Source organism: Solea solea, chromosome 8 (assembly GCF_958295425.1).
Source record: "Solea solea chromosome 8, fSolSol10.1, whole genome shotgun sequence".
NCBI classification, from domain to species: Eukaryota; Metazoa; Chordata; class Actinopteri; order Pleuronectiformes; family Soleidae; genus Solea; species Solea solea.
The window spans coordinates 28,040,185-28,060,187 of NC_081141.1; the positions used below are offsets into that span (position 1 = coordinate 28,040,185).

The window sequence follows — 20,003 nt, forward strand, 5'->3', positions numbered from 1 at the left end:
AGGCCTGCAGGTCACCAGTGTTTCAGGCTTTCGTCCGGCGATAATCCCGGCTCTTCTTATTATCCACGTCTGTGTCCTGGAGCTGTTGCACCACAGTGAAAGGCCACGGACGATGTGCTAATTTGAATTTGCAGGTTTGGTGATTTGCAAAGTGCTGTTGAGGACGACACTCTGCACTCTGCTCGGGGTGATCATTAGCACGAGTGGAGGATTCAGTATTCCACGCTTCTGTTTCTATTGGCGTCCGCGCCTCGCGGCGGCTTCTCACAGCGTCGGCCATGTTTTTTTCCCGTGTCCACCTCTCAGGATTAGGGACATAAATACGACACGAGAACGTCGTGACCCGAGTCTTCTCCCGCGCTGACCTTCCGGTCTTTATTTTCACACTTTCACTATTTCATCTCCAATTTTCCCATTTTACCAGTGACAGCCAGTCCCATAACACTGTGGGATTACTGTGGGATTACGATCCTGTTATTGATCCGGATTGTGACATTATTGTGCTTCTGGGCTCTTGCTGCTGTTATCACTGCAGAGTGAAGAGTGAGGACGAGGAGGGGGAGGAGGGGGAGATAGTGTGGTGTAAAGAGAAATGGTGAAAGAGAATTTTGTCATAAACACTGACCTAGACCTTGCAAAAAATGGCTGATTATGTGATTTTTTTGTAAATTTTAATGGTATTTTTTATTGTATTGAGTGTATTTATTGTTATTTCCGTGCCCTAACTTGTATTATTCCGAATTAAATAAAGGTTAAGTGAAAAAATAATAATAAAACAACGTAGTTACCCACACTGACTTCCATGATCAGGTCTTATCAGCTGTAATTGCAGCTCTGAACATCCTAAAATAATCAATTATTTACTCTACTTTTTACAATATATGATGTTTTTAAGCTGAAAACTGTTGATGTTTTAGTATTTAACAATATTTGTGTCATTTTCATCAATAAATGACATTTTTTTAATGAAAATATACTCTCTAACATATTTAGATGAAGCCTGAGATTATTTCTCCTCTCGGCTTTCTTTCATATGTACAGCAACAACAACAGCAACAACAACAGCAACAACAACAACAACAAGAGCCAGAACACAATAAACCCTAATTATGGTGGACTAAGTGTGACAGCTTGATAAGTAGCTACAGGAGAGGAAAACCACTGAGGATATAGAATCTGTACAATCACAGTCGTCTCGAGTCTAATGCGATAACAACACAAACATTTTTATTTTTTCAACTTTCAATTAAAATGTGCTTGTATAAGCAATTAAAATATGATGGATGCAATATGAGTTCCAAGGACGCGGCGTTGCTGCTAAAGCGCTTCCTCCCGCTGTACGGAGGAAATAAATGATTTGTGCGGCGGGAGAGGAAGAGGAAGAGGAAGGGTGTAATCGCGCGAGTGTTATTTTGGTATTAAAGAGGTGTGAGTCGCCTGCAGCGGAGAAATTTAACACCTCCGTTTCACTCAGAGCAAAGTGAAGGTGAAGGAAGGAGAAATCTTAGCCCAGTTTTGCCTCGTTTATCGTTCATTTCGATGAAAACGGATGACTGTCTTCAGCGCATGCATGTGAATAAATGTCCTCTGTGTCCACGTTGGCCTTTTAACCTCCGTCTATTTGCTCTGTTTTTAAACTTTTCCTTTACCTTTCCTCTCTTTAACAAAGCAAACGCGCCCGTGTTTGTCCAGATCCATCGTATGGAATTAAAGTTCGCTAGCAGCAGCAGCAGCAGAAACGTTAGCATTCATGCTAACGATCCACTTTTTAATCCAGCGTTTACTGATTCACAGCCACTCAGAAGCAAATGTTTGAATAAGTAACATAAATATATATAATATTGATGCTTATGGATAATAAGTGACTAAAGACGAACCAGTGGTATGAAACTAAGGTTTGCTAGCAGCAGCAGCTGCAGAAACGTTAGCATTTGTTAGTCTTTTGTGGGATTTCTAGTACTTAGTTTATTATTATTTTTTTAAAACTACCATTTAATATCATGTGTTTTCACTAAATCAACTAAGTAATGTCAAACTATTGAGCATAATTATTGTGACTTAGTAAACAACAACAACAACGACGCAGCTGCAGCATTGTCATGCTAACAATCTGCTTTTCAAGCTAGCATTTACTGATTCCCCGCCGTTAAGCAGCAAATTTTGAATAAGTGTAACATAAATGATGTTATTGTCATTTTTGTGCATATAGTATTGTAAATTATGTTATTTTCATAATAATTATCAATTAATCGAGTAATCGTTTGGTTCATTAAATGTTGAAAAGTGTCAGCGAGTGTTTTTCAAACCAAAAAAACAACATCTTGTTTTGTCCACAAACCTGAATTATTCACTTTTAATGATGTTATTTCTCCTATTAAGCAAATAAACCAGGGAATATTTACTTTTAAGAAGCAGCAAAAATCTGAAAACATGTTTTAATTAATAGTTGCTGCAGCCAAACTGTATACATCTGAACAAAAGGTTGTTTTGAACACAAAACACTCAGTGAAAATGACAGCAATAAAGAAAGTGTATGTTTAATGTCTCCTAGGCACTACTTTCATCATAATAATAATGCGACTGAACACGTTTATAAGATGGCTCTTATGAACCCCGCTGCTGTCACGTGTTCTCATACACAAACCAAAAATGCCATTCGTGCACACAAATTGCCACGGCCCTGCCAAAGCTGATCAAACACCATTAATCTGTTTTTCTAGTATATGTTTGTTCCTAAATGGGAAAATTAATACGTTCTGCTACTACAGCCAGCTGGTTGCTGCGAGCCCCATTGATTGTTGGCACCCAGGGTATGACTCATCGCTGTGAGCCAGTGTCTCGACTTGGCTTCCTGTGAGTGTGTACATGTCCGTGTTTGTGTTTTCCGCTGGCGCCTTTGCTTTCATGTTGCCAGAGGAGACTCAATTAGAATGGTGTTTTCTAAATATATGAAGGACCTCCACAGACTTGGGGCGCCGGATGCTGCTGCTGCTGCTAAAAGTCACCTGTTTGCCTCGTGTCGTATGTGGACGACCGCAGAGATGCATATCAAAGCGGGGGGAAACGCGGCTAACGTGATTAGCAGGCGGAACACACTTAATGATGCACGGTGACGGCCAGAGAACGCTGAGGGAAACTCGCTGTTTAATGAGCTCGCGCCGCAGAGTGTGCAGATGTGTTACACGGCCACGCTCGGTGTTATCAGAGGCAGACACCTTCCTTTGAGTCAAATTCTGCCAATTAACCTTATTATGGGAGTTTAACGGCGAGGATAGGAGACCAAAATAGAGGGCACTTGTTGCCAAAGTGTGTGTTGTCGGGCTGCAACAGTGACGTGACATAACTAGTGATGTTGGTGATAAAAAAATGTTTTTTGACTGAGGATTTTTATGAATTTTCGTGCCGAATATCTGGGTATCGCCCAAGAAAATGCTGTAATTCTTTCCCTGTTCTTTATTAACGTTTTTTTTGGTCACTATCTCCAATTGGCATGTGGAATCAGTGATTCACAACTATTGTTTTCCTGTTTTCTGGTAGAGAAAGTTTCAAAATGTATAAATATTAGAGAAAATTTAATATCCTGAACAAAACAAACAGCTGAATATATGTAACTACGTATACGTACGTAACTCATCTGTAACTGCAGTAACTGCCACAATTATAATATTAAATGAATATTAAATCTCGCGTTACATCTCCACTGAGTGATGTAAGGGAAAAAATCATCAATTTGCGATTTTTCTGATTCTTCGTATGGCTGTTGTGATCTGATCTGAAAACTAAAATAAATATAAATAGTTTCCAACATCTATGATTTACACTGACATAGAAAACTGTGTCCTTTTTTAAATGACTTACACATATCAATAGTCTAAATTGAATTGTACGATCTGTGCTAACATGTGATATATTTCTGTTATGTCCTCTATTATAGTTGTAATTGACGACCAAGCATGTCGCTAGTTACAGAACATAATCTCTTAACTGAACAATTTGTAGTTAGGTTTGTCAAATTATCGTAATTATCGGTTGTTAATGTCACAGTTTTCAACTAAAAAAAATCGCAATTTCAAACAATGCTATTAGCAAATCGCAAAGACTGCAGTGTAAATGTTCTATGTTATTTTCCCATGTAAAACATAAATGTTAGAAACTGCTCCTCTCTTCTCATCCTTATGTTAGCTAATATTTTGATGGTATATTACAGTAGTTTGTTCCTCCCTTTGTGTTTGTGACGTGTGAAAACAGCACTCGTCTTGGACTGACCAATAATTCTCAGTGGGAAAGCAGCCGTGAAATCACTCCCTTCATTAATAATGAAAAATCCTCAGTGCTCCAACTATAAGCTTCTTCTTTTTCTTTTTTTTCTTTTCTCTCTCTCTCTCTTCTCACCCCGTGATATTTTCCCCCGGCCCTGCACTGTGCCGGAGCATGTCATATATATGATAAGTAGAGGAGCCCTGTTTCACGTGGGACTCATCACACACTTAAATTGGTGCAGCATGGAGTTGATATCGCAGCGTGGCCGAGGGGGAATTAGCGGGGTCTATATATAAACCCTGGCCGCATGTGTTGTGAATTGAAGTGCATTTATCTGGTAATCGCTGGGGAGATCTCCGCGTGCACGGGAGTGGCGACGCCACCGTGGGTATGGACGCGGCCGCCGCTCTGAGGGATGTGAGGGAGAAACAGGTCAGAGGCAATAAAGATCTGCTGGGAAGCCATTCGTCAAGTCCGTCTTCTAATTATTTGGTATATCAGGGGAAAACGTCCTTTATTTGGACTCTTTAACTAAGCAGTCCACTTACACTACTGTGTATGTTGACAACTGCTCTATGTGCCTTGAATTGCCCCCTTGGGTATAAGTAAAGTTTTTTGAATTGAATTGAATTGAATTAGCTATAGCACAAATTGACGAGTTGTCAGGACCTAGGCTTTACGTATCTTTATGTAACACTGCCACTGAAATATAAACTCCAAACACAGGAAAAAGATGACGGCAACATCGAAGATTGAGATCGAAGAGTTGGGGCGATGATCGTTTTCCCAAAGTTGTGTATTGGTTGTAAAAACAAAAATGCAAGACCCGCCTTGTTTTGAGATTTAGTTTTCCAATAATAGCAGTTTAGGGTTCCCAAAAAGTGTGTTCAGCATAGATAAAAAATGTGAAAAAGTCAACATTTTGTGAATTTTCTGATACTGGCTCTAAGAAAACTAACAAATCTAACAAATCCCAGCCATATGGCAAATGTTCAAACATCTCTGTTTGAGCATAATTGATCTAAACTAATTGTTGATTGAATGAATCAGGGGACACGTGCTGCTGCAGTGGTTAGCATTGTTGCCTTACATCAACAAAGTCAACAGTTCGGATCCAGTTCTCACTGTGAAGGGCATGACAATCAGCTGGGATTGGCTCCTGCTCCCCCTGTGACCCTTATGTGGATATTAAAGCAGCAGAAAATGAATGAATGAATAAATCAATAAATCCATGCATCTATCTTTTTTTCATAGTTTCCAAGTGTTTACCCAAAGTAGAAATGAAAAACAAAGCCCAGGGAAGGTCCACGTACGTGGCTCTTTTAAGATGCACTTAAGCAAATTGCTCACATGTTCACGATGAAAGTGGTGATAAGTTCATCAATAAACATGTTTTGTACACAACAGAGGAAAAACACGAGGCGTCTTCATCATGTGCTAACCTTCATCTCTCTCTGTCTCTCCACCTCCTCCCTCCTCCTCCTCCTCAGTCAAAGTACAAAGTGTCTTTCCCTTTAGGCAACAACCCTGTTGTCTTTCTTCACCCTGTCCTGGTCTCTCTTTAACTCTCTCAGCCTCTCAGCGCTTTATCTGGGATCCAGCTCGCCTTTACTCAGTCATGTATGACTCCTTACCAGCAGAAATCAAAAGCAGCAGGGATCCTGCCACGCTTTTCATTAGGGCTCTGACCGCGTGGCTTTTGAAGTATTGCAGGGCAGCGCCGGAGAAGCGGCACTGTCAGAGAGAGTCGAGTCTTGTGCTGCTGCTGCTGCTGCTGCTTTGATGAAGCAACTACCCAGCGAGGCCAGAGCAACCTAACGAACCAAACACGAGTGTTGACACTTGACAAGGAGCTGTGTCTACATGTGTGATGGTCTGATGGTGGAGCGCCTGGGTTGTCTTTGTTTCTCCATGAGAACATGGCAGTAAGGGCTGGGCGTATTTCAAATTTGCATTCCTCTAAATTAAGAACGGCCTGATTCCACTGCAATATCACAACGTTGAGAATCTACTAAGTTTCCTTTGAAGTCAAACCTTTAAAAAAAACTAATGTTAGTTCAAGATATACAACCTAGAAGTGCATAATTACCAGATCTACCTAATTACCCAGCAGAGGGCACCCAAATTTGGGGGTTGACTTTTTGGATGCCCTCTTGGCCCATCAGGAAAATCAGACAGTGATGTTGTCAAAGGTTTTTGGATTCCATCGCTGAGGGAATAGGGCATCACATAATAGATGTTCGAGCTTGAGATTTTTTGGCCAATGCCATTTGAGTATTTGGTTCTGGTCCTAGCCTGGCTAAAGGGTGTAGTCACCTCCCATTTTCAAGAGATGTGACCAACAGATGTAGCTCAACATGCAATTCTATAGACCTACAACCAATTACAACAATGATTTTTGCCTCTTTCACAACACAAACCTGTTAATAACATACTTGTGCTGATGCCACGACCAACCGTTTCAAAACCTGTAAAATAAACATGAATCAGTTTTAATGCTGCTGCTGCTTTTCACTAAAACGTTTCAGTTTTTCTTCTTCTTCTTTTCTATAAACTACGTCCACACAGCTGACGTAAGTACAGCACTCACTTACATTCTGGTCACAGCAACAGTTTATGTGCTCAGAAAACCTTTAAATGATGTTAAGGGTTTACAGATCTTATCGGAATGTTGTTGTTTTTTTAATCCAAACAGCCTCGGTTTCCTATTAGAAACTCAATCCATCACTCGAGGAGACAGCAACATGTGAGATGTGAAGCTCTGAGTGTCATGTTTTGAAGAGGTGCTGAGAGAGGGCTAAGTCGGCCGTGACTACCCATTGTACTGGTTAATGGCGAATGCTTGATTTTCCCCATGTTGACAACACGTGTCTCTCAGCCAGTGTTTGCTCTGAAGAGTGTATTTTTCAGGCTCGCTTGAGTTTACTGTCAAAGCCAATTAAGGGAGTACAAATGAAGATGGAGGAGGTTGTAGTGCCTCGGGCCAGAGGAGTGAAGAACCAGGGCCAAGTAGCCGACTCATGTCGTCACTGTGGGGCTTCGCACATGAGGGACTCACATGATCCGGGCAGCTTATTGCCATATTAGCTGCTACTGGCTTCAAATAATTACAACTTAGTTTCAGTGAGAGCAGATGATTTGTCGAACTTCCACCAGTGTCGTCTCTACCCACAGATGAAGCCAACAGCCAAAACGGTATTTTTGTTAATGCATTAATCCCGAAATAAATGAAGGCATTTTAAATTTGAAACCATCTGAAATACCTTGATTTGTGGTTTTATTTATACAAGAGCTTATTTTTGGCATTGAATGTCAATTATTTTTGGATCCACCACATCTACCTCTAATCTTATAAAATTAAATCAATTTTACAAATTTACCAAAAGAAATTTTATTTTATTGCCTCAAAACTTGTGATATCCTCCACACTAAACATGTGAACCAATATAATTGCTGATCCCCACTTTCATTAAAGTCTGAGTGATTTATCCAACTTTTGTCACACATTTGGTGTTAGCGGCCAAAAATGTCTGCCATAGAAAATAAATGGAAAAGACTTTTTAGAAACATTCTCGGACACACATATTTCACCACATGGACATTGCAGTTACACATGTTAACCACTAGATGGTACACTACATTGTTTCATAATTTGAAATAGTGATGTGATTTTTTTTGAAAAAAGGCTCCGTCAAACAAAACTATCAGACCTGATTGAGCAAACGTGTGTGTATACAGCGGCAGCCTGGGAGAGGGCGGGGCCAAGAAGTGTTCAGCCCATCAAACTGCTGAACGGCAGGTTTATTGAGAAGTAGAATCAATTTTCTTTCTATTTTTAGTCAAAATTCAACCTGTTTGCTGTCGTCTTGTGTTACTAGCACAGTGCAGTTGCTGTAGCCTCCGTCTGTGTGCAGTGTCACCGGGCGACACGAGATCTAAAAAAACAGCTGTTGGGTGAACTCATTTGACCATGGTTTGCATGTAACGGACACATGTCTATATTTAAAATGTTGGTTGAACAACTTCCAGCAAATGAAAGACTTACAAACTCTTAGCCTGGTAGCTATTTGCTAATGTATGGCCACATCTTGACTGGTGTGGATGAAAAATCACTTCTCCAGCCTGGAGTTTACTCTCTTTTTTGGGGGAGTTCACCATCTGGCCATGATTGATTTAAGCTCCTTTAAGTAATTAATGCCTAATTTAATTGAGAGTCGGCCCTTGTGGCTGTGGCTGTGGCGTTTGTGCGCAATACCAAGCCCAGGGATCCAGTCGAGAGGGGAGGGCATGGAAATCTGTTTAGCACCCTGACCCTCTGAGCCTCACATCTCTCACACTCTTAAGATGCAAATAAGAATGTGAGTATGCGAGCCGCATCCATGTGACAATCCGTGCCATAAATCACAGTGGTGGAGTGTGACACGGCTTTCTTTAACACTGGAATAAATATGTGGAATGAGATACAAGCGTCTTGCCATTTTTATCTGCTGCTTTGTCGTTTTGCATCGGTCTGTTTCCTTTTGTGAGAAGCGTCACTTTTGCTGGACGTGCGTGTAAGTGGAAGAAAATTGAATTCCCTCTGCCAAACAGTTTATTGTGACGGCACAGCCGCACAGCTTGCCACTATTGTTGCTGTTTCATCTGTTTGTGATAAAGGAACAATATCTGTTTTTTATCCTCCTTCTCTTTCCCCCTCGACTGTCACAACAGATGAGCACCACATGACACCTCCCCGATCACAAGCCCTGACCTTCTTTTATTGAAGGCTCTCTTTGTCTTTTGGTAATTGTTTTTAGAAAGCGTTAAGCCCTCCCCCCAGCCAGATAACGTGAGACGCAGTGAATACAGAGTGCTCAACATTGATTCCGCACACCTGACGATGACCTTTTTCAATCTGAAGTCCTGCGCCGGCCGGCCGGCAGTTTGATACGAGTTCGCTAATCGATTCCTCGCCCGACGTCGTCTCTGGGTCTGATGCCTCTATACCGAGAGCAACCTGGGTTTTTATTGTCACCGCTCAGTGAATAATGAAACATTTACCCTTAAATTGCCGGCTCTACAAAGAATGATCGCTTTAATTTGCTCTCATTAAAGACTCCTAATCTAATGGGCTAATTAAGGGCTTTGGATTGAACAGCAATCACCAAGAGTCTACCGTTCCCTCAGGGAGGAATACATCAATGGATCATAAATGTTTTACTGCGTCTACCTACATGCACATTGTAACTTGCCTCAATTTGACTTGCATAAGTGCCCCAACACGCGTCTTTGATGTGGCTTTACATAAAATTGCTGTTGACTTGACGGGGCGTGTTGTACAAAAGGCCCTTAAAGTCGGCACGTAGGACCAAACAAAGTCCTGAAAAGGCAGCGTTTTCCATCGATCGGCTGGATTAATGCATAAATCCTTCACTCCCTTTGAGGAAAAATGAGGCTGTCACTGTTTTTTTTCCCCCTCACTGACACAACACATACACTCAGATGAACCCGTCCTTGATCGATGCAGGTCAGGGCTACTTGCTGGTTTAGGCTTTGGTCTTATTAGATTGGGGAGATGGTAATAGACAGACAGCTGTGTCGTGATTCTGTCCCCGTGACCCTGAGGGGCCAGAGGTTGATGTTCGGCCCGAGGCTGAACGCTTGTAGCGACCTCAGACCTTCTCAAGTCCTGGGGGAGAAAGATCTGCACCTGCGGGGAGACACTTGAAGATGGATCGCAACTCATGGACGCGGCGTCAAAAAATAGATTTAATCGAGTGTCGACTCCATTGTGCTGCTCTGTGGCTTTTAGCTTGTCAAGTTGAAGGGCAGAAGGGGCCAAAGCAGCAATCATTCCATTCCACTTTTTTATTTTTTTCCCCGTTTTCTCAGCTAATTTGTCATGACTGACAGTTATCCCTGGATATTCAATTAAGCCGTTGACATTCCGTGCGCCCTGCGAAATCTTCCGTGTCACCTTGAAAAACGTTGGAGATGCTTGGGACACGTTACTGTGTCACCGTGGTAACCAATCCAACAAAAACTTTATACTTAAAAAGCCAAGAAACGGAGGGAAGAAGAGCAAAAAAAAAAAAATCCCTTTGTTTGTGTCGCACCATCAGTGTGTTTGGAAGGCTGATTTCAAACAGTACCATGTTTGCTGGAGACAGATGGGTGGTTCAGTTGAGGGAGTTATTGATGTATTTTCCCTGGGTTTGTGTTTGTGTGCATGTGCGGTGTATTTGCAGCCCGCTGTCCCTGTTTGATGGTCTGATTTGGGTTCCATTATGTCATCAGCGGGGGGTTCTGTTCAGGGTTGTCATGCTGGCACCAGCTGCCCTGTGGGGGACCGGAATCCATCTGCGGAGGCTGTCCCTATGTCCAAGCATGCTATAGAATCTTCTTTTCTAAAAAAGAAGATTAAGCCGCTTTTATTGATTTCCACATTTGAGAGCATCTCTATTATTGTTGATCAGCGACGGGGGCGCAGCGAGCTGCACAGGGCCTCAGGCTACTGGAGCACAGCTGGAGCGTTTGGTTCAATGACAGTGTGCCGTCGTTGTGGGAGAGGACTTCTGTTGTTTGTTTAGAGACACATTATTGCGGTCGGGATTTTACAACTCAGACTGTGTCGCAGGAAAAAAAACGGCTTCAACAGCTTGTAAATAACCCGATTGCCTGAGCCGCTTCTCGGCTCGAGTGCCATTCATACAAAGCATTTGCAAATGAACTCGTGATTTGATTTTCAGCTGAAAATGACAGATCCAGGATGAAGTAAACAAATAGCTTTTGCATTATTTAGCAGACATTTTGTGTTGGAATCACTACATTCAGTGTGTGTGTGGCGGCGCCGTCTGGGGACCTTGACTTAGATGGGAAATGAGACAATGCGCAGCGCTAAGCAGTCATGAGCTGTACGTCCTCATCACCGTGTGCCAAATCACACTCCCGTCAATCTCTCTCGTCCTCCTTCCATATTCCATTATAGGTGTAACAGCAAATGCAGGAGCTGAAATGTATTTCAAGCCAATTCCTTCCTTTAAGCCTGTTAGGCCCAGATCTTGAACGACGGTAGACAAGTGCAAACACAGACATGCTCCCCCGGGGTCCAGAGCTCCCCTGCAGTGCCACAGTGAACTGAAGGACATGTGCTCAATCATTAATCTGCTAACAGGAAAGCAGACTTCATCTTTCTGTTCAGCTGCAGCGACTGAAGAAGAGAAATGTTCATGTTTCATGTTCAAGTTAGTTTTTCGTGTCCAGTTTCTCGAGATTATTTATGTCTAGTAAGTGCAACCGGGCCAGCAGAACTGCTAACTCCCGTCCTACTGATTCTGGATGATCGGCTTTTATTTGGTCGTAACGAGTAACAAAGGTATTTAGAGGAAATGTAGTGGAGTAAAAGTACAAGCTGCTAGAAATATAGAAATATAGATGCAGTTGATGCAGCGGCTTCTGTGACTCAGCCGTAAAGAGAGTTTATGTAACTGCGATGTGTGTGTGTGTGTGTGTGTGTGTTGTGTCCCCACAGTGTGTATGACAGTATAACGCAGTGAATAAGTCTTTCTTTTTGGCATCGTTTCCGCCCGTCCTCCTAAGCGTAAAAAAAAACATGAATATTTAAAGCGACATCAAACAAGCATTCATGAAATATTAAAAGCGCTCGAGAAACAAAGAAAGCTTTTATCCTCTCTCTTAATCGTATGTCTTTTTGGAGCCTCTCTCTCTCTCTCTCTCTCTCTCTCTCTCTCTCTCTCTCTCACACACACACACACACACACTCAGGAGAGGATTTACCCACTGGTGAGAACGACACACCTTCATCCCTCTGTTTCAGCATAATGCTGCTGCGTTAAACAGACGATGCAGGACGTTTTAATAATTTAGCCTGGGTGTAGCGTTCCAGGCAAAACACATGATGAGAACACCTCGGTCTGTGGGTGACGTGTCGAACAAGACGCCTAACGGATGCATTTCTCATCAGACGACTTCTGTGACTTATTATCTAATATGCCTCCTGTTGTGGCTGAATCATAAGCACTGGCTTGTACCACGTACATAGTTGTGTATGATATACTCTGATAACACGGCACAAAACTAGGACTCATAATATACTTTTTATGCAATTTAATACCGATATACAGTATTACACGATATAAATCAAATGTATATTTCTGTTTCTGATGTGGCTTTTAAATACTATCTGGATATTTTAGGCTATATGTTGATATAGGAGATGCATTCATGGAATCATGAAAAGTCTTCTTTTTAGGTGCTTTGTGTACTCTGTAAATACACTCTAACTTCAGATGATAGCTGCTTTATTTCTTTGGCTTTTTAATGTTAAAGAAAGGATATTTACGTGTGTTAAATATGGCTTAATTTTCAACATAAATGTCTCATGTCACGATATAGATATAATATCGATATATCACCAAATCAATATTTTGACGCACCCCTATATCACAACCTTGAACTTCTACCAATACAGATATATAGAATTTATTCTATATCCTTATTTTTATCTCTTTTTAAAAATTTTATAAATATATATAAAAAAAATTCTAACGTCGTCAACATACATATACGTCCAAAGCAACCAATTAGTGGAATATCAGGTTTTATTCCTCCACAAGGATGAAAATAAAGAGTATAAAAACCCCCACAACACAATAAAAACATGAAAACAAGAAGAAAACTATACCATGTGTGGGTAATTGCCAGAGTATCTGTCACTGTCGCAAAAGATAACGCAAAAATAAATAAATAAAGATGCCACACAACAGCAGAGTATGTGGGTTTTATGCAGTAATTAGGTCTCATCATGCGATGTCATAAAACAGCTGTCTGCAAATGTAGTTGTGGATTAAATTTTCCCAGAGAGAAACCGTTCTATCTCTGTCCTTAGTTGTATTATGATGTATTTGTAGTTCATAGAAAAGATCCTTTTTAAAATGTTTTCTTAGAAGGGTAAAATTAGCACTAATAGCATATCCAACCCACTGGTGCACTGTTTGGTTATTTCCCCTGTGTTTGACATGCTTTTACTTAAATATGCCAGTCCTGGTTTATCTCCAGCCAATCACTGTTAGCATTGAATTAGAACTAATTTAATGTAATATAATGTAAATTCAAAGGAAACCTCTGTTTTATGAGTTGTCACTGGTTGAGTTGACGTATTGGATTATGCAAAAGCTGGGGTTATATTGTGTGTGTGTGTGTGTGTGTGTGTGCAGCCGTATATGACGTGTTATGAAGGCAATGGGAGATTAATGGAAGGAGAAAACACCCCTATAGTGCTGTACGGCACATTGCTTCTGTCATTTTTGTTCATGCATTAAGTCTGGAGTATGCGTTTGCAGTATTTTAATATACTCTGTCCCCACAGCCTCGTCTGTCTGCTTAATGAAGGACACAATGGAGTAAAAGAAAAGAAGAAAAGAACATTTCTTTTCGTTCTTTTTGGTTTGGAGGGCAGGGATTGGTATTGAGAAGTGGTATTAAACTGGTGCTGGTTCAGCTTTGGTTAGTATTGACGTTTAAATAATTATGGACAAACCAGCATTTTGACCTCTGGCAATGTTGAATTAAACACTAACTTCACTTTAGAACGGTTAAGAATCAGAAAATGCCACTGCACTTTGCTAGCATTTCCACTTCATAACTGAGATACATAGATAGATAGATAGATAGATAGATAGATAGGTAGATAACACATTATACATTTATCTATCTAGAACGCTACCTAGCTTACGCAGCATAGATAGGCTAGCTACTTAGCTATATAGATAGCACATTATACATTTATCTATCTAGAACGCTACCTAGCTTACACAGCATAGATAGGCTAGCTACTTAGCTATATAGATAGCAACCGATAGTCAGGAAGATGATAAATAGATTAGCTTTGCTAAAGCTAGCTAGCTTCACATTTTACCCCTTGTAAGTGTTTTGTGGGGCTAATTTTGCTAAATTCAGCTGAAACATAGCAACTTTTAACATGTTCAAAAATAAAGTTGTGAGTAAACAGTAGTACTAGCAACCATAAAGGGAAAAAAAAACAACAGATATAAACAACAGTTTGTAAATATGAGGCGGTGTAGAGCATGTTTGTGCTGCTGCTAACATCGCTGCATCATCCCCATCCCAACGCGGATAGAAACTCAACTGAAGGTAACGCTGATAGCTCTACTTCAGTCTAGTGAGGGGACGATATACGATTATTATCGCTCATCTTGATAAAAGTTAATCGTGGTGAATTTCTTTCATTGTGATTTTCGTGAATGAAGAAAAAAAAATGTATATTTCATGTCAGTGGAGCTTCCTCTTTACTTATTATCAAGAGGATCAATTAACCTGATCTTATTAGGTTAATTCTTCTTAATTCACAAAAAATACGTATCCTATCTGCGATGTTTCTGACCTGCAGTTGTTTTTTTGTTTTTTTGTCCCAGTCATTGCAATAATATCACAAATCATGAATTATTTTGGATATTTTTATATCGTCCCACAGCTTAAACAGAAAACCCTGCCCCCTACTGGATGGGAAAGAAGCACAGTCATCCTCACAGTTCTACAAGAACCAACAACTATTGATATCGATTTATTCGTCTGCTTTTTGCTGGTCAGTTCAGTCTGGAAAGAAAGAAAGAAAGAAAGAAAGACCTCTGGGATTGCTCTCATATTGTGGACTAAATCTAATCAAAAGCAGAAATGCTTTTAAATGTCTTTTGTTCCCCTGGGTGAAACGTTTGTGGGCAGCTCCACTCTCGCCGGCGTGTCCCGCTCTAACTCCACCGCTCCGAGATGCAATTAATATTGAGCAGAGACCCTCGGCCTGCACTTCCTTTATATAATAACAGTGTTCGAACAAAGGTTAATGCTTTGAATCTAATCTCTGTCCTCGTCATTTTCAATAGAGTTGTGATGCAAGAGAAGGGGGGGGGGCAGCAGGTCTGGAGAGGTTGGGAGTCGGCAAGGGAGGCGGGGAGGAGGGGCGGCGGGGGGGTTTATACGGCGGGAAGCAAAATTAATTACTGGTCTCTATAAATTCAATGTCATGTCTCATTTTCCTTAATCCCTCCCCGCCTCCTCTCGTTGCCGGCGCCGCTAACAGAGAGGGCTAATGAATGAAAAGGCGTGTTGGATGCTAATGGCAAATTAGCTCTCGTGTCACTTTTGGAAGTTGTGGGCGTGGAGTGGCCGCGGCGACCCGGCGAGGTCACCGCACGACCACGGCGGGAACTTTTGCTTAATCCCACACAGAAAAACAGTTTAAATGTCGTTCCTCCGCCTCACACTCGCGCTGAGCCCTCATTTTCTGCTCTAATCGTCTATTCTGAGACGCAGTTTTGCTTCGACTTAGCTTTTTTTTTTTTTTTTGGATGGCGAATAATGAGTCGGCTCCAGTTCTGACTGGACCAGAGTCTGGTTTAACAACTCACCGGATTATTGTCTGATCAGGGCTTTAGGCACAAACATACTGAGTCACAAACTTGCCTGGATAAAACATCCTGGGTTTTTTTTTCCCTGTAGTGTCCAAACACACGAAGTGAAGAAAGAAAGAACTGTTATTGATGGGACTTTGGATTCTGGGGACTGCGTCTGTTTTAGCTTTCAATCAGAGGAATGTTCCAAAACATGTTGGTCTCTCACACAAAGACAGATACAGTCACATTCACTCTAAATCTTGGTTTTAGTGAATTACTTTTGCTCGCGACTTTCTCTGCTCTGTGAATAAACGACTGGAGGTCAATTAAGTTTAATTAATGTCAGATTGGAGCACAGTCACAAATCCAAAACACCAAACAAGCCCTGGTGCTGCTCCACTGCTTTTCTCTCCCGACTAACAGACTGTAGTCTGAAGTATTTATGGGTAGGAATGGAAGAAAATATCATGCAGCACAAATAGGAAATATCATTGGTGCGGAATCATCCAAAAATGGCTGTTCAGTCTAAGATGCTGTCACTGGTTCTGGGCTGTTTTATTATGTCTTTGAAATAGCTTCATATGGCGACCACAGATGTTAGTTTAAAAGGTCTAAAATGACCTGTATCAGTCTGATATCGGTATCTGTAGATGCTCGTGTTTGTGATATCGCTATTGGACACGGAAAAGTGGTATCGCGCCATCTCTAATCGCAATAAACAGAACTTAACTAGAAGTTGATCACAGTGAATGTCAGTGGAGAAAAGTCATTAAAATGTATTTCGGAAATGCTCTCCGTCTTGATTTGCCACTAGGGGGAGCATCCATATTTCTTGTCATTCCAGGAACTCACGAGTTATAATTATTTTATTACGTACTACGTATCCTTAGTCACGCGTTTGTGACAGTACAAGTTTTTGGAACATATTTTGGTAAAATAAGACATTTTCTTAGTAACGTTGGTAAGGTATTAGGACAGTTTTGGAATATTACAATTATTTTTGAACATGTTTTTGTCACATTTTGTAATCATTCTTTATTAATTCCCACATAATTTTGGTTATGTACATTAGTAAATTATCCATGCTTATGTACCAAATATAAATTACTTTGAAATAAATCATAAAATAGTGAATTCATGCAGAATAAATACATTTACGACTCCTTTTCACATGTACAAATCTATTATAGCTATATTATTCTGAATTTCATTGACTGTAATTGTGAAGGACATTTTCACATCTTCCAATGCCTGATCATGTGTGTTCTTTGATTCTCCTGCAGTAAGACTTGAATAAGTCGTCTCTCTCTTCTCTTTTCTCCTCACACAGCCAAAGAGAAATCCCAGCGCTCTCCTTGTGTGCAGTTCACTTCTGCAGCAAACACAGAGAGAGAGCGAGAGAGTGTGTGGGGGGGGGGGGAGAAATAAAATACATATTTCGAGTCGTTAAAAGCCACCGTTGCTCCTGAGAAAGCACCCAGTCCGGGGTGTTACACGAGCGTTTATGTAAAACTTATAATCCAATTAACAAGTACAAAAAAACCCAGTGATCAAACCATTATGGGAACACAAAGCAGAAAGAGGTGCCATGTTCTGAAAAACTACTCATGTGGAAAAAATGCAAATGGCGTGAAATGACTGTGTCTGGTTAATGTGTTTGTGTAAAGCCTCACGCTGCGGCACTCCACTGGAGCACTGATGACTCGGCCTCTCTCTCCCTCCCTCCCTCCCTCCCTCCCTCTGCAGGCATACTTCCGACAGGGTGTTGCCCTTCAGTACCTTGGTCGCCATGCCGACGCACTGGCCGCCTTCGCCTCTGGGCTGGCTCAAGACCCCAAGAGCCTGCAGTTACTGGTGGGGATGGTCGAGGCCGCCATGAAGTCGCCACTGCGAGGTAAGGAATTCACCTGTTTGTGTATTTGTGCGTCTGGGTGTGAGAATTAGTGACATCTACTGGCGAGACTGTAGATGGTAGGACTCCTGAGGTAGAATGAGGACTGCTCCCTTTTCCCAAAGCTGTCCAAGAACATTTATGGACACATTGGAGAGGAAGTTGTTATTTTTTGCTGGTTTGTCCACTAGAGGCGCTGTCGAAACACGGCAACACAAAATGGCAGCAAGGCCTTTTGCCTTAAAGATTTCTTCTAAGGCTACGAAAACCTTACAATTCTTATTTTAAAGCAATCACACAACTTATACAAACATACTGTACTCAAGGGCGTATTTAATTTGTCCCAGTAAATGCAAATTGACACCATTAAAATATCTAAGAAGACAGAAACTAGTGATTTAGACCATTTACTTGCTATAAATCATAGTCCCATAGACTTCAACTCAAACTGAATACTTTTAGTGACCATTGGAGTTGCCCCCTGGTGGCTGAAGATAATATTTTCTATTATCTGGTTGGCTTCAGGAGGAAACTGGAAGACATTCTATCTTTTATTTACAGTACAGTCTGTGGTTTACAGTGTCTGTTGTCAAGGAAATATTGGTAATTAGTGAACAGTAGGTGCGTCAGGTGCACAAGTGCAGGAATGTTGTTGTTTACTCGTCACTTCACACATTCTTCACAAGGTCAGATAATTCCTCAACCTCACCCTTTATTTGCTGAATCTTGCACTTATTCGATCGATTCACCAACTTTTGTACCCTCTCATTCTTAAATGTGATCATTTCAAGATTTTGCATCCATTTTTTTTTATTTTTTATGCACAAATTGAATGGGGAGCCCGTGTGTTGTCTCCTCGTGTTCGGAGGACCTACCTCTACTTAAAAGCCTGTCTCGTAGATAATCCTCGTGCTCAGTCAGTCAATAAGTGTGTCGGGGTGACTTTAGCTGTCACTTTTTAACCCCGGCAGAGCAGGCTGTCCGTTCTCTATCCGTCGCTCTCTCTTTGTCTCCGTGACTGACCGCCGGTGTCAAGCACTTACCTCCGCTCTCCGAGGCCTGACGCCTGCAGCTTCAGCATAATCTTATTGTCAGTTGGGACGATCACACACACAGATAGCCCCCGTTATCTTAATGAGCATCCAGCACTAATGCTATTGTCTGCATCTGCCCCTCTGGGTTACAATCCCCCCCCCCCACCAAAGCTAAGTGGCTCTTTAAATAAAACGTATCAGAGCCACGGATGTTTCTAAAAACGTGCGTGTTATTCATTATCATGTGTTGTATCAGCAAACTGCATTGACCTGGTGGTCCATGAGTCAACGTGAGACTAATGAGCCTCAATACAAAACCTGGTAACTTTGATTTTTTTTTCTACTTCATATGATGAGTGTAGAGGATTTAACGAGCCTCAGATGTGGATGACACTGACTGCCAACACAGGCTGAGTCATCCCACTGTCCTACTTTAGCTACACTCATACTACTATGTTTTCATTTAAAGAGGGGAGAGGTTTCGAATAAAAAACGACCTGCTTCCAGACGATCGTTTCAGCGCCGTGTCGGAAATAATCTGCGTCCAATTTGAGGCCCAGTCCACATGTTGGTGGGTGTTTTTGATAACTGAGGTTTCCCTCGTACCGTTTTTAAAAAAATAATAATAATCCTGTCCACATAGGTTTACAGAAACGTCTTCATCTGCATGTAAACACAAAAATGTTAACTGTCAACAGGGGGCAATGTATGTAACTGTGAGTGTAAAGCCTTGTTGGCCAGTCAGAAGATGACACTTAAACACTTAAAAACTCAAAACCACTCTGTATTGTCCGACTTTTCGAGTCTCAAGTCAGAAGTTTTAACTGAAAACACCCTCAAGTTGGATTTCCAACTCAGAAAGTTGGGGAAATTTCACAAACCCTGACTTAGGATTCCAAGAAGGCCACATGCGTCGGTCAAACGATAAATAAATAAAGTACTATTGGATCTGTACCATCTGTGGACTTGCTGCTACGCTTTTTGTGTGTGCAAATAGCCATTGTTAGCAATACAAGTGGATAACAAACTATGGTTTGTCCAAGATACGTCTCAAATGAAACCCCTGTCAACGCTCCCAGTTCCAAATTCTGATGTTAATTGAACGCACCAAATATGGATGTGTAAGCATGTTAAAGGTCCAGTTTGCTAATGCTAACACTAGCCCGAGTTTGGCTCAGTCCAACGCCATTGCACAACTTGTCAAATAGAAGAAGTTGGAGAAGTACAAGTTTTCAAAAAATACCCTCCTAAATGTGGACATGACCCGATCACACCTGAAAACGTGCGGTTGTTTTCTAAGTTTTAGAAAGTTTTACGTATGACAAACGAATGTAAGACAAGATTTAACGTCTTAAAATAAATTCGAAGATTTAGCGGATAAGAACCAGTAAAGTTAGAGTTCTGGAACCG

The 20,003-nt window shown here is 41.3% G+C and overlaps 1 protein-coding gene across 1 annotated transcript in view; it reads left to right on the plus strand.

Annotated features, from left to right (window-relative positions):
• The window catches only part of LOC131463853 (tetratricopeptide repeat protein 28-like), a 236,221-nt gene that overhangs the window by 134,768 nt on the left and 81,450 nt on the right, over positions 1 to 20,003 (plus strand). Inside the window, 1 exon segment of the mRNA XM_058635908.1 lies at positions 17,415 to 17,562. Within this exon segment, the coding sequence (XP_058491891.1) occupies positions 17,415 to 17,562 (148 nt within the window).